Raw genomic sequence first — 18,740 nt, forward strand, 5'->3', positions numbered from 1 at the left:
GCACAGTTTAGTGTTCTAAAATATAGCTCAATGAACCAAATTAGACAGAGTTATGTCAACTCTGTGGACCAGAAGTTAATATCTGATCAAGTTACATTGAAAGACATAGATGGGAAATAAAGTTTGAGTAAAAACATGGTATAATCATTTTAGTCCATACAGTATGAGGATAGTGTGGATCTTGTAGAGCAGCAATCAGTTGCTCCAAGACCATGTATATGCTGGGTTATTACAAAGCACACTAGTCATATACTTAATGTCTTAGTATGATAAGGATAGTGTGAGCAATCTGAAATATTCAGGCTCTAGTTTTCTCTTCCTTACTTGTACAAATTAATATAGTGTTTGTTTTTGCTAATGGATTTGCAGGGGAAAATACTGAAACTGAAACATTTTTCCCAGTATTTTCTGTCTGCTACACTTCTTAGAGGCCATAGATCAAACAATAGAATCTCAGATTTTAATCTTAAAGGGGTAGATGTTGGCTGAACACCAGGCTTAGGGTGTACAAGTACGCTTTTTGGAAGCCATCTTAAGTGGCATATGTGCCCATACCCTCTTTATATATAGTCTTCTGGCCATGTAGTCATTCTTTGAACCCCAGCTGCTGGGCTCTGCCTAAGCAGGCACTTTAGTCCGCTGAGCTATCTGGGCGGCCCTCACGTCTACCTTTTAAATATCTGACATTGATCTCACTTATTTAATGCGTTAATGACTAGCAAATAATAAACTATTTCTTCTGAATCCCTGACTTGCTTACATTTCTAGGATATGTTCCTTATTAAGTATTTGGTAGACATTTTTTTTTTTCTAATGGTCTTAGTTACTCTTCTCTTGTTGCTAGGACAAATACCCAACACCCAAAAAACTAAGGAAGAAAGATAGATTTAGTTCACAGTTAGTGGAGGCTTCAGTTCATACTAAGCTGGCTCCAAGGCAGGGTGACACATGGCAAAGAGCAACCATTTATAGTGGCAGCAGAAAAAAAAGGCAGTGGGAGGGGCTGTAGCACTCACAGCTAGCTAACCTCTCCCCACTTCTTACAACTGTATGCAGAGTATCTGCTCCAAGGCATTCACACACAAAATCCCAGCTTTGGATCTAGAATCAATCATAAACTCCCAAGTAGTACCATGACTGCATGAGGCTTTGGGAGGACAACTAGACACAAACCATAACACTAATGTGGAGCATAAACTTTTATTCCATCCTGCTACATGGTTTGTTGATTATGTAAAGACTAACTATAATAATCAGTAGAGGAGCACTTAGGAATAAGCTTGCAAATGTATTTTTCCTCTTGATTTATCCTTGAAAATAATGTAAGGCTGGAATTGAATGTACTTTGTTCCTGTTGGCTGTCAAGACATGCTACTTCCTGCAGAGGTACCCACTGTCTAAAACAAACAGTGAAGTGTGCCTTCTCCTTCCTCCGTGTTTACTTCCTGTGCTGTGTTTGCAACTTTCTGCAAAGAGAGAATGGATAATGCTTCCCCCCTATGGTTTCTATCAGTTTTATGCACTGGTTTCATTAACTTGCCGCCACTTTCTCTGTGAAAATAGACTTGTTTTCCCATCATAGGAAGAGTCTAACGACTAGTCCCAGCAAAGCAATCTCAATTTTAGTGATTTGGGTGTTTCAGGTACTAGGCTGCTAAATTCCTATATCTCATGCACTTAAAATAGGTATTTGTTGATTTCATGATTATTGGTAAGAGAAAATGTATTTGTTAAAAGTTATATTTGTCTAACATCATCTATTATTTCTATATTCTCTTTAAAATAAATTTTTTAAAAAAGCAAAAGAACAAGGTAAAAATTAAGATTTATTGAAAGGAAGAGTTAATGTTTCTTTGATCAATCTTGCATGCCTGTATCTGGTAATCTGAGAAACAAATTTGATAGCAATATGTAATATAGCAACCACTGCTAATTTTCTATTCTTGTTTTGAAATTCTTAACCATTTTTACTGTTTTATGTTGCTTTGTTATAGTCTTTGTTATTTTCGTTTTTTTCTTTCAAATTGAAAAATATATATTTGTATATATATGTAAATCCACAGTATATACCATCTATAAAAGGTTTTTTTTGTTTTGTTTTGTTTTGTTTTTGTCTTTTTGCAGTACTGGGGATTGAACTCAGGACCCTACATTTGCCAGGCAACTGCTTATTCTACTGAACTATCTCCCTGGCCCCTTAAAAGTTTTTTTTTTAAAGAACTATTTGGAAATATATTTTAAAAACAAATAGACTATATATATATAGTAGAGTCTACAGGGTCTCACTATGGAGATTGGACTCCTAGTGATGCTCCTGTTTACAGCAGCCTAAGTGCTGGGATTACAGGCACGTGTCACCAGTCTCAGTTGCCATCTCAGTGTGTCCTGGGGGTGGGTCTGGAACTCCTGGCCCCTGTGTCTGACTAAACAGAAGCTTTAATCCAATGAGCTATTTGGCCAGCCCTCTAATAGACTTCCTATGTTAGGAATATGTTGAACTAGTCTGATGGCTGAAGAAGCTAAGATTCAAGAGGTTTTCTCATCAATTTGTACTTACTTCTGTGTTAAGAAGAAAATATATACCACTTTGTTTCTCTATATTTCAGTAGGAATAAAAATCAACTCATATCAGCCATCATCCTTTGGGATTTAAAAATGTAAACTGCATGATTATCATGAGAGAATTGTTCACCGATACCTCATTTTGTCATTTGTAGAAATACAGGAACCAATTTAACTTTTTTAAAAGTGTAAATATTAGTTTTTTAGTAAAAAAGCTTTCTCTCTGTGCAAACATAATGCAGCAGGGTAAATAAACTTGACCTGCTGCCTCTCTCTCTCTTTCCTATAAATGTTAGAACAAAACAATTCACCTCTGACATGAATATTAATACGAAATGACATGGTGGAAATGGTAGCAAAGCAGTGGCAGTCTCAGAACTTTGCAAGCAGGTTTTGTGTATTCAGTGGAGACGACCCTTAACTCTCAGGGGTTCAGAGTTCAATCTAGCTAAGAATCAGTAAGGTCAAATTTATATAGTGTTCTGCCTTCCTCACACATGTGTACCTTCTTTCTTCTTTCTGAATGAGTAGGTGGGTTACTTTGTTCCTACTGCCTATATCTTTCCTGCTCCCTAGACTAAAATTTCTTCCTTATACCTTCCTTTTTAAAAGCTGATGTCTTGACCATTTTTTCCTACTAATTGCAGGATTAATTTTATATAATGTCTGCTTAAAATGACCTGTAAAAATTCTTTCATTAGTTTTTGATCAAGCCAGAAAGTCACTAGGCTTAAAGTCAGTGACAAAGTACAGACTTCTGTAGTGTGAGTGCTTAAAGCATATGCTAAACATTTGAATGGAAATATCGACATATTTTACTTTGTATTTGATTATAGGTATTTAATTATAAGCTTTGAATGATGTCAAATTAATGCTCTGTTCTTTGCACTCTAAAAGAACTAAATCTCCTTTTCTGTACAACTGAAACCATTTTCTCTGACAAAATTTTGGGTAACACTCTTGAGATTTTAGAATAACTGTTAGCTCAACAACTATTCCTTCAACTTTTACAAAATTATCCTTATCTCCTGTGCTCTATAATCTTGTGAGAATTTGGCTTATTCAAAAAGAGATTTTGTGCCTTCCCAAATGAGAAGGAAACCTTTTGTTGGCATCTTGTCTGAGTTGCTCCCTGACTACGCAGGTCATGGGAGGTCTGTGCTGAACATCACTCTTTGGCTGTATCACAAAACTCGTATTGAAGCACAGGCCAACTCCTAGAGTACAGGGGTTAAAGAGACAATTAGTCACTATAGGCAAACTTGTGCCTGTCTTCTGTTGAGGAAGTGCTTAACCCTTTCCTGAAATCTCATCTTCTGAGTGCTTTTCTAGTCCACTAGAATAATGTAGCTAGCCATTTCAAATTAAAGGTGAGCTTAAAATACATGTTTGATATGAAGTATGAATTGAAGCATTCGTGGCAGTGCTTACACCAGTTAATAGAGGGAGGAGATGTAGGCAGAGAGACTATCATCAATTACAGGTTTTATATTCCACCTAAATGTCACAGCATTAATTTTAGCTATTTGGAAGTCCAGCAAGTCTCTAAAATATTGCTTGCTTTACCATTAGTGCTCTTATTTATTATTGCTGGTAGGAGTGATTTGGAACTTGCCAGAATTTTATTGGGATGACTATTGCACATAAAGAATGACTTTTGATAAATGATAGTTCGCTAACTTAGTTCTCAATGTTTTTGCATTTTTTCCAGAGCCTGGGTTTTTGTATCCACATAGTAAATTTCATTACATATAGGATGGCAAGTAAAATGTTTTCTGCTCTCTAAATTTGTATCTACCAGAATGCCATAAATAGCACCAACTTTAACTATATGAAAATTGTTAAGGTGTCTGAAATCCCCTGGAGTTATTTGCCAAGAATTGATGTAATCATTTCGCTCCTGGACCCCCCAAAAAAGGAGCAAGTTTCTTGGGATTTACTATTTCAAAATAACTATATTTCTTTTTCATTGAAGAATGAATAAATTGGTGAATCAGAAACACTTATACTTAGTTTTTATCTTCTTTCTAATATTTCCATTAATCCTGAAATGCAACTAACTGGGTTGCTATTTAGAATTATAATGATAGTGATGTTTCTTCTGACCTTAGGTATAAACATTTAATGTTAGCAATAACAAAAAATAATACCACAGTTATATTGTGCTAGGTACCTCATTTTTTAATAATGAGATGTTCTTATTTTATATTTCATATCTCGAATACATACCTTACACTTACCATCAATTAACATGTTTTATATTTCACCTAAATTTCACAGCATTCATTTTAGGTATTTGGAAGCCCACTCACTAAAATATTGACTTAAATTTTAAATTTAAAAAAGCTTAGGATCTTTTCTCTCTAATGAATATTTTTCAGAATGTTAGTCTAACTTATTGCATTTTTTTTTTTTTTGTTTGTTTGTTTTGTTTTTTTTTGGTTTTTTTGGAACCGGGGATTGAACTCAGGCCCTTGTGCTTGCCAGGGAAGTGCTTATTCAACTGAGCCATCTCCCCGGCCTCAACATTTAATGTAATTGTGGTAAAAGTATGAAAGAATGGCTAAAATTAAAAATAAGACTTGGGTAAATGTCTCTAAAACATCAATGCCAGAGCCCATTTATCACCAGTTCAGTCTTCATTTGACCACTTGAAAAATCTTTAATCATCTTGTTTCTTCTAATTAAAAGAAATGTACATGTTCAAGTACTATAGGCCATACTCTATCTGAAAAACATTTTGAAACTATTTTAAGAAATGTTTGAATCTATGGCCATACTACCCTGAATGTGCCTGCTCTTGCATGATCTTGTGAGCTAAGCAGGGTTGGACCAGGTTAGTACTTGGATGGGAGAAATGTTAGAACAGTGCCTTTCTATCAGACACGAAGTTCTGAGTTCGATTTCCAGCACCAAAAAGAAAGAGAGACAGAGACAGACAGACAGACAGACAGACAGACAGACAGACAGACATTTGGGGCCAGAGAGTTAGCTCAACTCAGGGGCAGAACACCTACTTGGCAAGTACAAGGTCCTGAGTTCTACTGCCAGCACCAAAATCAAACAAACAAAAAAGAAAGATTCAAATTAAAACAAGTTTTCCTGTATAAATGAAAAATATTTCTATAACTATTTTGTGATGGCCATTTTTGAATAAATTTGAAATAATTATTTGTCATATTATTTTATCAGTATGAATCCTACTTATTCTTAAATAGGAAACCTTCCTAAAGTTAAAAAAGTTACTCCAGGAGAAAATAGTCTAGAATTTGCAAATAACGTCATCTGTTCTGTCTTTTTGCCTTGAGTAGTGTAATACTGCTGTTTGCAAAGGTGCAAATCTATGAAATTTAACTTTTAGTAACATTTAAGTTCATAGTTCACTTCCTATTGCATGTACCTACTACTACTCTTATTTTGTATACTTTTGTTATATCTTTCTATGACAAAATATGTACCAGTTTGCTACAGTTTAGGTAGGAAATCCCTAAGTAGGTCTCATATTCACTAATCCCCTTTTGGCTTTAGGGAGTAATGTTCAGTAAGTGAGAACTTAACAAATGCCCCAAGGTAATTGTTAATTGTTAGCTGGTGACATTTTGCATACCACATGTACTCTTTGCCCTGTGATAAATAAAGAATGTGATTTGACTAAATGCTTTAATGTTTTAATTGCAAATCAATCAAAGCACTTCCAGTTGATTTAAAACTTTTAAAATTCTTTCAGTGAATATCTTTCAAAGTTTACATGAAAAACTGATCTAATTGTTTAGTACTGTGTTATTAATACGATCTTATTGAAGAGGCTCTACAGGATATTTTCCCATACAATACAAGGCAGTGTATTGTATCACTGTATCACCTTGGTACCATCTGTCACTTCCCTAAAATAATGTTATATATGTCAGTTATTTGCAGTTGTTTAAAGTCAAGATATAACTATTGCCTGTTTTTTTGAAAAGTTAAACTGTTCTTTTGCTAGAAAAAGTATAATGCTCAAAATTGAAATTTATGCAAATATAGTAATTGGAAATATGCTATTAATAAATGGTTGAATTTACTCGTAGATTTTTACCTTTAAATATATCCTTTTACCATTAAATCTTTCCTTTACCTTTAAATCTATCCATAGTACATTTTCTAAAAGCAGGTTATACCTTTATGTCATGTTCATTCATTTGCTGTGCTGGGAGTGGATTTTTAAACTTAGTTTTAAGCTTTAGAAAGATCACTCAGGTATCATTCCTTTTGTAAGATGCCAAATTATGTTTTAATGACCTTTCCTATCATATGACCCATTTAGGAATCATAATCTGGGTGAGCTTCTGAGGAACACAGTAGTGTGTATGTGTGTGTTTCTTAACACTGTATTTATCATGCACATATCATAGTTTCACTTGCTGGCTTATTTAATTTCAAGAAATGATAAAAATGACAATCTGTTTCTAAAATCACCACTTAGATCACCTCTGATGTTCCGCTTCAGTAGTCAAGGTGTATGACCTACATAGTTCTTCAACCTAAACTCACCTAACTTCTTGTACATATTTTACAACATTCCTTATATTTATTTTTTGTTAAATTGGTGGGGTTGTTTATGTCTTGTTACATTTTCTGTCTGCTTAAAAATACATTTCTTTTTTAAATTAAAATCATCTTAGAAAGGAACATATAAAAGTTTGTTGAGAAACTCACTGAGGCACACCCCAGTGTGTCTGGAATGGGGCGTTTCTCTGCACCCCTCAAGGTGAGCCAGCCTGTCCTTTGAAGCGGAATCAGCAACCCAATGGCTGGCAGCTCCGGTTAGCTTCTGTTGGGGTTGAAGCACATCACAAACAGTAACAAGGTCTCTGAGGACACTTCTCTTGCAAGCAGTGTAGTCATATTTCCTCATTAGTTCTTTTCAATTGTCACTAATGCCATGTTCCAGCTTTTGATTAGGAGACAAAAACCATAAAATTTTCGTATGTATGTATGTAGGATGAACTATTGTTTTCTATAATTCAAGGCTCTTTTGAATTCCTTTGATAGTTTTGAAGCTTACACAACTTTAATTCATTAACCTTTACACTTCATATAAATCAGGTGATGAGGAATCTATTACTAAGGACACAGAGCCTCCCTTCAGTAAAACTTAGGAAGATCTTCTCTCCTTCAAAACAAAACAGAAAACTTAAATAGTTCAAATAACCTATTGCTTTTCACATTTCATCAAATGCTTCAGGTACATTTTTAGAACATTATCAAAGTCAAGTAAGCATAAAATTACATCATTATCAAAAATAATTCTGGATGCTTTGGATACTTCAGAGCAGGTTTTCTGGCACTTGACTGTATTCTAAATGAGTACACTCAACAGCTGTTACTCAAGAATTTACAATAGTGACAATTTTTAAAATAATTCTCCTCAGATCTCTGCCAAACATAAAAGCAAGAAAATAATCTGAGGGGAAGCAATTCAGAATATCCAAGAGTATTTAAATGAGCCCAGGACATTAATTTGGAGAAAAATTTTATATCGAACTTCATTTTGTAGAGAATGATGATGTAGAATCTCCCCAAATGATGTTTGTTCTGTACTTCCTTATAGGTGAGAGGAGAATTACGTGCTTTGATTTTTTTCTTCATTTTGTTGAAGATATAGCTTCTGTTATTTCTCAGAATTCAAGATGTTTTGGTAGGCTTCATTTTGTTTGATATGGAACTACTTTAACAGTATTCATGTTCTATGACTTTTTTACCATATTTTCCCATATTATGAATTCGATCATATATTCTGTTACTTTTGCTAATGATATAGTTCTTTCCTGAGTTTAATAATTCCATATTATTAACATGCATGAAGAATTCCCTTGTATTGCCCTATATAGAATCTTGGTCATATGCTATTCAAAGGTTTATCTTTAGAGATGAGGACGGTAGGGAAGGGGAACTTCAGAAAAATTTGAATTCTAGATTCTGTGTTTAGAGGTTAAGGCTTTTCTCCAGAGAAAGAATTATAATTTATCACTAAGGTTAATGAATACTCTCCATGATATCTGTGAGTGTAATGGGGAATGAAGAAGAAAAGATTTTAAATGGATTCTTTTATTCTGTCACTCTCATTAAATGATCACTTTAAAAATATTTTTCTCTTTTATTAGTACCATTTTTAAAAACACTCTGAGATTTGCATAAGAACTAGTTGTCAAAAATACACCACAGTTTATCACTTCACTTGATTTTCTGCATGCCTACTATGTAGAGCACTGGCAGGTGCTCTGTTGTTAATACACTAAACATCAGGACTAGAGCCAATATACTTTGCAAATCAGAGTAAATGTAATTCACAGACTTGTATTATCTTAGTATACTTCCTGTATATATATTCTGGAATGGACTAAAAACATTTCAGGAGAAAAGGACAGTTAACATCTATGGTCTCTCATTATGACCTGATATCACCACACGCTGCATTGTTAGTAAACCTAAATGCATTATAAGTTTTCAGCTGCTAGTGGGGGGCATGAGGTGGTATTCTGTTTCGATCAATTTTCAGTAACATGATAATGAGAACTACTTCTGTTTTACCTCACAAAACATTAGCTACTTTAGCTCTTTACTTCAACTACTCAATTATTTTTGTACTAATAGTACTAATAGTATAGCAAAGGTTTAACTTTATATTCACAGATGTTGGGATATTACCCCTGAAATACATACTGCACAATTATATTTCATTATAAGTCCTCCAAAGAATAGTGGGGGGTTTTCATCATATATTCTTATCCTAGGAATAGTTCTATGTTTTATATAGCTTCCAGCACACTGGCTGTGATTACGGGACAATTAAAGTGTTTGGAGAGTCTTGTGTAACTGAACTTCCACAAACACAGCAGAAGTCCTATGTGATCCTTTGTTAAAAGCAAAATAGACTTTATTTCCCCTTTGTTAGTTTTTAAGATACTTACTGTTTACTCCTTAATTGTGTGTTGTTTCTTGGCTATAAATTACATCTTGAGTAAACTACATAATTTTATAATATATATTCATAATCATTTGTATTTCATGAATTTTTTTTACTGTTATAGAGGAGAAAATGTTATGCCTATACCCTTTCATCAGTTTTTGGATAACCTTCATCTAGTAATTATCTTACATAAACACTCATTCTTGTTGCCTGTGGAACAGAATTAGATGTGGCTTACACAGTAGAATTATTTTGTATAATTTGTTGCTTGTAGTCTTTTTTGTATATCTTTTCTTTCTGTGTGCTTTTGACATGCATCTATTATTGAATCAAGTACAAGCAACACAAATAAGATGCATATTTGTTGAGAGCTTTTTCCATAAACCAGTATAAAAACCAGACATTTTATTCAAAAAGTGCCTGAGAACAAAACAGAATGCATGCTTTTTAGTAGTCATCACTATTTATTGGATCTACTATTTTTTTGGTAAGTGATAAGAAAGATAGTAAGATATATATATATATATGATATTGCAGAAAATGTTCAGATTTTTTTCAATTAGGAATAATTGCACCTTGGAGGAACCGCATTGGCTATGATACTGCCACTGCACAAAGCTAGAGATTTTTTTAATATTTAAGATTTTACAGTCATGTAGGGCCTTCATTCTTAACATGTTAAAATTAGTTAAATTGTATAAAAATTTGATTATTGTATGTACATTTTGATTGCTGTTTTTACCTTTATTTTTATGATCATATCAAAGTGTTGCTTTAAAGACATTTCCCTTCACAATTACATATATCAATCATGATTGCATGTTATTACTGTTCTGAGTTTTCTGCTCTAGTCATGGAAAGACTTATCCATTTTTATCACAAGACTTTTTTAAAAATAGGAAAAAAATGTATTTGGTTATTCTAGAAGACTTGATGTGTTTATCATAGTATTAAAACAAAATTATATTAAAATTTTAAAAGAAATATATATCTTCTCTATAACTAATTTAACCTTTAAAAATGAATTATATGGGGTAAAATTGTATAAAAATTCCTGACATTTTATAAAGATATCTACAAATAAACCAGACACAAATAAAATATCTGAAAGACAGAGATGGATACTGAGTAATTTTTGATAGATTATACACACAGGTATCAAATTACTTGATTTTTACTTCCTAGAAAAGGTTAATGACCATCCTTGCTTTTACCCTTTACTTAACTGTTATTTATAAAGGTGAAAACGGGGAGTGCCTTGGAGTGCACATATGCGTATGTGTCAGTATGACTGCACACTACTATAGAGAACTGAGCTACAAAATAGATAAGGTTGTTAACCATTATTTTAAAAATTAATTTAATTCTACAGTACAATTTACACAAGGTTATTAGAGTAAAGTGCACCATTTAAAACCTTTTAAGTGAGAACTAGAAAACATTTCAAATCTCACATATCCATATCTATATTGTTAAACCGACCTAAGCCTGCAAAATTCATTTAGAATATTACATGTAAAACATATTAAGCTAAAAGTTTTCCATGTGTAGATTTTATTCTTTATAAGATTAAGTATTTGGGGATTTTAAAAACATTTTTGTTTAATATTGAATAAAACTTCACTGAAATATGTATTTCAATGTTAATAAACATTAATAATTGTAGTATAAATAATCATATTGCCTTTCTGTATAGTGACCATCCATCTGAAGTCTACAATTTCATTATACTTATTTTATAGAATGATATATATTAATTACATGGAATATGTTTACTATCCTTTTATATCCAAACATGGTAATGATCTTATCTTTTTCTTTGGTTTTAAAACATGCACTGGTCCTAAGTGTATTTATTAAAGCAATTTAGGAATTAGAGCACTTAAGTTTAAAGCAAGAGAACATAATACTTTTCTTGAAACACCTTGTAAGATGTTTGTTGAAAGAAGAGAGCTATGGCAGTCACCAAATGCTGACCTCTTCCACTTTTATTCATAAATGAGCCTTTGCTAATTTAACTTGGTGTGCATTAGCATAACTCATGACTCTTTTGTGTGTTTCAGGTGTGTGGAGGTCATTGCAAAGGAAGGACGGAACCTGAAAGAGCTGTATTTAGTGTCCTGTAAAATCACAGATTATGGTATGTAGTAAACCATTGTCCTCATCCTTTGAAGAGTATAAAATTAAAAATCATTGACAGTTTTTTTTAAAGAAAGCAAGATAGCTATTACTTGTCTGATAGCTATTACTCGTCTTCATTTCTGCTAATACTAGTGAGACCAAAAGAGTATCAACTTGTTATATGCAGCTAGACACATATGCACAAATGTGAGCATAGACACATGCACAGGATAAATGGATCAAGTGAAAATAAGTTTCAGAACAATTGTTTGATATTATAAACATAATTAAGGAATTACAACACTGAGTTTATTTCTACTGACATTTTAAATGCAAATCTTTTGAACATATTGTATTCTTTGCATTCTTTAATTCATTGGAAACATCCATGTTGCGATATATAGAAAGTAAGGTACATATGTGTATGCCCCATCCTAAATTATATTTTTGATATACTTTTAAAAGGGATAAAACAAGTTGCCTTATAAAAATACAAAATATGCAATCATCTTTTTGGAGTAATAAAATGAACTAGCCCCTCCTTTCTTGTACAGTTTGTATGATTTTATCTTTATCGATTTGTGTATTGTAGGGCTGGAGAGATGGCTCAGTAGGATAAGTGCTTCCCTGGCAAGCACAAGGGCCTGAGCTTAATCCCCTGTTCTTCAAAAAAATAATTGTGTATTACACCTAAATATAGAGTTTTTACTGAATATTTGGCATTATCAGAGACCTAAACATTTTCCTTTTCTTTATTTTTTTATTTGTTCATTTAAATTTGAGAACATGCTTCCTACCTTTAGGAAAGTTAAGAATACTGAAAGTTTTTTTATTAATTAGCATTGACATATGCTAATGTGTGCAATCTAAGGATATCATGCGGATCATCTAACATGATGAGAAATTTATATCTTATTGGGTATTAAATTCATCTTTTAGAAGAACTACTGAAGCTATAACAAAAATGTAGGATTGAGCTATGCTCTGTGCTGGAACACTTAGCCTACATGCATGAGGCTCTGGGTTTCACCCCAGTGCTGCATATGCATGCAAAAGAAATTTAAAGTGGATTAAATTAGAAATACCTCTCATTTATTTTCAGAGCTTTTTTTTAGAAAGATGTCTTTCACGAGTGTGTTTTCTGTTTTATTTGTCTCTAGTTCTACTTTGCAAATATTTGATGTAGTTTTTATAATTTGTTTTCCAGTTTCACATATTAAATCTGCAGTAGACAGGGCTATTACAATTACAGTTGATGTGAGACCTAGCAGTGTTGTGTCTCATCACACAGCTGGTGCCCGATGCTTATCTATTAAATAAGAGAAGAAAAAAAAAATGTACAAGAAGATATAAAAAGTAAACATTTTGGAATTGGGATAGATCTAGTCCCCGATCTGGTCTGATCAGGTTCTGTCATTGTTCTTTGTTGATTGTTTGGCCTAATGGTATTTCCTTCATAGTTATGAGGCTCAGTTTCAACATTTGAAATAGAAAATCTATGTTCCCATGTTACCAAATGCCTGTACTAGTGAGTATAGTATGCACTATGGTTTATTATTTGTATTTGTATACTGCTATAAATGTATGCTGATAATGCTATTTTTCTACAATAGGAAAAATAGAGGCAAGATTAATTTTATTTTCCTTGCTTTCCTTTCCTAGGTTTTGGAAGAAGTTTTAGTGTTATCACTGTAGGTTTTGTGATATTCTCGTGTTACGGTGTTTTGAGAGTTTTAGGATTTTTATTTTATCCTGGTATAGTAAAATATGATAAATCCTATCAAAGCAATTTACGTTTATTTGTATTTTTTAATTACTTAGGCCATTGGCTCTCAATCTAGTCTGCACATTCAAACACTTAGAGAATTTCTGAAACCTGGATAGGTCAACCTTATCCAATACTAATTAAATCAAAATTTCTGGGTGATAGGTCTCAGGCAGTATAGTTTGTAAAACCTGTGTCAATGTTGACAATTTGTATCAAACGAGAATAACAGACAGTAGTCTATTGCAGAGATCAGAAGTGAACATTTTGTTACTATACCTCTCCCTGTGGGTGATGAACTAACATTTCTTGAATCTCATTCTAACTTTTAAGGTTCCTGCTTTCTGTCCTACTTCATCTTCCTTCTCTCCTAGGGTTTGAAGTATTCAGAGGATTTGTGGTGAAAGTCTGTAGGTCTGTTAATTCTATTCTCTAAAAAGCTGGGGCACAGTTGAGAAAGAGAGAAAGGGTCAATACTTTTTTACAATTATACTGTGAAATTATAGAACATTACTGAAAACTTTGCTCATCTTTTTCCTAGTATACTGTTAGTAACTTAAGAGTACTTTTTCAAGAAGATAGCAAAATGATTAGACATCATAACTCTACCTTGTTATTGACTTTAACTGCTCTGCTAGGAGAGGCTGGATATGTTCTCTTACACTTAATGTCAATTAAAATTGTAAAAAGTAAACTTCACCTTTTTTAACCAGATAAGTAGAAACATTCTTCAGAACTGGCTAAACCAAAGTTGTAAAATTTGATGAATGCGAGATACTGAGGAAATTTTGTCCTTCAAAAGGCCCCTCCGTATTTCATGTCTTGTTGCTTTACATATGTTCTGGTTGATCTGTATAATCTTCGCACCCTCTTTCTGTAGCACTGAGTATGTATAGGATTTTGCTGCATGGCATTAAGATTTTTAAGAGTTTTTTGAAAGGATGTGTTGATTCAGAAAAACAGGTTTATCACCTGGTTTATCATTTGTAATTTTTGTCAAGATTCTCACAGCTATTAAATGTGTTATTAAAGTATTTAGCGACACCTGGCCAGGCTGCTATGAAATTATGTTCATTTTAATTGATATATATATATATATATATATATATATATGAATATATATATATATATCAATGATACAGATGTCATTGAAGAAAACTATCATGCTAATGGGCTTCTAACTCTTCAAATTGAACATAGATCTTTATGGTAAAGGATAGTAATTGTAAACAAATCATTAATTCAGGTACAACTAAATGGAAAATAACAGTCTTGGGAAATTGCTCCCCTAAGATAAATCTAAGATTGTCACTCTTCTTTCACTGAACAAATGTACATTAGAGATGGAGAAAAATGAGACTTGGGAGTCACAGAATTAAGTTACAGGTTTAGCTTTCCTTCTCTTTCTAACCTAGAGAAAGTTATTCCCAATGTTGTCATCTGGTATGCTACCTGATACTGTACTACATAAGGTAGTTAAAAAAAAACACCCGTCTAGTACCTGTGGCATAATGAAAACTCCTTAACAAGCATTTTTGGTAAGAGAATATTCTTATCTCCCACTGCTGTCTTCATCTCTGTCTCTGTCAGAATAAGCCTATTTCTTCCCTCAGGTGGGACTTTTCTGTTTATGAAATCATGGCCTAGAACTATAATATGTTATCTATATATATCTAGTTAACTTCCAGATCAAAATCTCTACTAGTAGGGGAGAAGAAAAAGAAAGATATGATAAAAGTCTAAAATTTTTAATTCTGCTTGCTCTTTTGGGTATATTTCCTGTTTCTTTTTTTATATTAGTTTTTGGACAACTCCTCTTATGTTTTTCCATGTTCTACCAGATAAGTAGAAACATTCTTTAGAACTGGCTAAATCAAAGTTGTAAAATTTGATGAATGCGAGATATTGAGGAAATTTTGTATAAGCTAATCTTTCAGCTTACACTTTTCAATCTAGCTTCTCAGTCTCTTTCAAACACCTTTTTAAAAAATTCTTCATTAGGAAAAAAATTATTTGTTAAGAGGAAATAAAAGAGTATGCATTAACCTGTATTGGACAAGTTTATGAATGTTAGTGCCAGTTTTTCTCAAAGCTGTATGGCCTTTCATGTAGTATAACAAATAGGACGATGAATAAAGCACTTATGTCCATTAGTGCCATGATTGTAAATTTTGTCAGTGCAACCTTTATGTCAAGGGGCAGTTTAAAAAGGACTCAGATTGCTTCTGAGATATTAGCACATTTCTTTTGATTTTAGTAGTCCAGGGGGCTTTTAGCAAAATACTCTGTAATGCCTTTGTTTCCCTTCTCCAATTTTCAACTTTTAATTAAAAAGGATTCTAGACTTTCAAATACTGTTGTATTTCTTTTAGATTTACCAAGAACCTAGGACTGTCTCTAGCTGCCAGTGTTCTTGGTTACAGTGCTTCTCTGCTTTATTTGAGATTGTTTTAATATAATAGCCAAACTTGCACCAAATTTTGGATTACTCTGGATTAAAGGACTTGGTAAGAGTCAAGGAGCTCATTGTGTCCCTGGTTATCACTGGAGATGTCCTTTTCATTGACTTCATCTTCACAGACTTGATGTCTATTCATTCTTCCAGAAAGTATTGATTTTAGCACCCACTATGTGCTAGACTTTGTGCTACATGCAGATGTGCAGTTTCTGTATTCCTGTTGGGAGCCAGAAGATAGCATTCTCCTGCTTATTTAAAAGATGTGGTGCTGAGGGTAAGTGGGTAATGCTTCTCCTTCGGGCAGTGTGGCCTAGTGAGACCAGTCCTGGGTTGGGGTAGCCAGTGCCTCTCCCCAGCCTATTGACCTGCAAACACTATTGAAGGTGCACAAGATTACATCTTCATTGATCCTTCTTGAAATTCCAAACCTCTTTAGGTGTTAGTTAATCTAAATGAAGATCTGGGAAGCACTATCAAAGTAAAGTGAAATAAAAGAGAAAGAAAAATCCAAATAAGCTTTCTCAGTTGTACCACTATCAAGAATATTTCTGTGGTCCGGACAGATAGCTCAATGGATTGAAGTACCTGCTTATGCAGACACAGGGGCTGGGGCTTCATCCCCAACCTGGCATTGAGACTGGGTGTGGTGGCTCTTGCCTGTAATCCCAGCTTATGGGGAGGCAGAAAAACAGGAAGGATCACTACAAGTCCAATCTGTGTAGTGAGACCATACAGGATCTCAGGATAAATCCTGAGGGGATTTGACTGACCTTATCAGATCCAAAAGCTACAACTTTTGTTGCATAGGTCTTGCCTTATCTTGGTCTTAAACAACCAGCAGAAAAGTATAAAAATGAAGTATAAAAAGTAAAGCCATGGTGTTATGTTGAGCTGTAGGAGGCTCTTGTCCACAGTTTCTGACACTGTCAGTCAAGCGGAAGACCCAATACTATTATGGACTACTGGACTCTTTTAGAATATTTTGCTGAGTTTACACACCTATAATATTCAAATGACAGGACTAAACAAAAAAGGGGATATAGATGAATGTCCATTTTGTATCTGTGTATTCAAAACGGTTAGGATAGATATACAGTTACATTCTCTTAATGAATAGAAGGATTTGTTCTAATAGTGCTTGTAAATAGGATATCATGTCTGCATCTTGTACAGCAAATAACCACTAGGAAGAGAGTTTGCAATGTGTTAATTTTTGGAACTGTCCTACCAATTTGATTTGAAACTGTCTCACTGCTATTTTGTCTCACTACTATTTGTTTCTCAATAAAATTATGGAAAAAATAAATTTAAAAAAAGAATGTTTCTATTTTCCTGACAAATCAACATATTCAAGATAAAAATCTTATACCAAAACTTACTTTGTACTTCAAAATTATGTCATCTTACTTTTTATAATATCAGACATATTATTACAAAATATGATGGTTTTTTTTTTTTTTTTTTTTTTTGCGAAACTGGGGATTGAACTCAGACCCTTGCGCTTGCTGGGGAAGTGCTTATTTCACTGAGCCATCTCCCCAGCCCTGATGTTTCATTTAAAATAAAACTTGTAGTTTTTCCTTTTATGTTTTATATTTCACTTTCAAATTGCATTTCACACTGTTCAAAGATTGCTGGATAAGATTCAATTGTTTTTGTCATCAAGAATAACTCTAATAGTTGTAAAGTACAGAAAAGAACTTTAGAATGTACATTTGCAAGTTAAAAAGAATGTTTTATTGTTTGCTGTTGATTATGCAACCTTTCTCTCCATTCCGTTATTTAAATATAGATAGCTTTTATTTCTTTCATACAAAATAGCACTAAATTGCTAAATTTATGTGGCAAATTTCCCTCATTCATTTGTCCATCTTAACATTTATTTCACTCTTTTGCTAATTCTTCATTTTATTCTTGAAGTTACAGCTAGATTTATATTTCTGCTGTTGTATTTACCAACTGTTATGATCTTCTTCCTTCTCAGTAATGGACACAACTTTTCACCTAAGATTTTATATTTTATTGAAAGCTTTTCTGAAATATTCTTATTTGCCCAAAGATAAAGGAATTGTTGACTTTCTTTCCTTTTTCTAAGTTGAGCCAAGATTGTAGTATGTAAGTTTAAAATAAAAAAGTGCACAATGGTAATACTTATCACTCTGCTTTGCTATACTATAGTACAAATCTCAGTTCTATTAAGCAAGACTTATTAAAAATTTCCTTCAAAAAACAATAGTAATTTAAAGATTAATTTTACCTTATTATATACTTTTAGAGTTGAGAAACATTCATACTTGTATATAACAGGCCAGTGGACCTGTTTATGTTTGCATGTGGCCCTTTTACTTTCTTAGGCTGCTAAGAACAGATATACTGTCATTCCAAATTAACTTTTTATAGTGGAATATTAAATTTCCATATTTAACTTACCTCTTAACTGGAATATTACTGCAGCTTTCTTCCTCAAGTACTTTTAGTACAAAAGTACAATACTTAATGTTAACTAGGTGTTTTTAACACTAGTTTTATGGAGTCTCTTTTCTAGATGTAAAAAATTTATCCTGATTCACATAAGGACTATTTTTTCACAGAGTTTCCATCTTTAACTTTGTTAACATAGCATTTTTGGGTTTGCACACTAGGCATTTTTTTGTATTATACGATAGTATAAATAAAATGATTGCTATCAGTTTATCAGTGGTGATTAGATCTGAATAGAGCTGTGATGAACAACAAGATAATTGCAATAATGCTGGAGATTCATTATTCCACAGAAGAAATGACTTTTTAATGCTTAAAAATTCTTGAAAATAGATAATTTGAGGGGCTGGAGAGATGGCTCAGTGGTCTAAAGCACCTACTTAGAACAAGCTTAGCAAAGCATC

The 18,740-nt window shown here is 33.1% G+C and overlaps 1 protein-coding gene across 1 annotated transcript in view; it reads left to right on the top strand.

Annotated features, from left to right (window-relative positions):
- The window catches only part of Fbxl17 (F-box and leucine rich repeat protein 17), a 616,731-nt gene that overhangs the window by 372,138 nt on the left and 225,853 nt on the right, over positions 1-18,740 (top strand). The window contains exon 8 of the mRNA XM_004625466.2: positions 11,575-11,651. Coding sequence (XP_004625523.1) covers positions 11,575-11,651 — 77 coding nt within the window. The remainder of the gene's footprint in view (positions 1-11,574; positions 11,652-18,740) is intronic.

The sequence above is a fragment of the Octodon degus genome, unplaced genomic scaffold (genome assembly GCF_000260255.1).
Source record: "Octodon degus isolate 3935 unplaced genomic scaffold, OctDeg1.0 scaffold00009, whole genome shotgun sequence".
NCBI classification, from domain to species: domain Eukaryota; kingdom Metazoa; phylum Chordata; class Mammalia; order Rodentia; family Octodontidae; genus Octodon; species Octodon degus.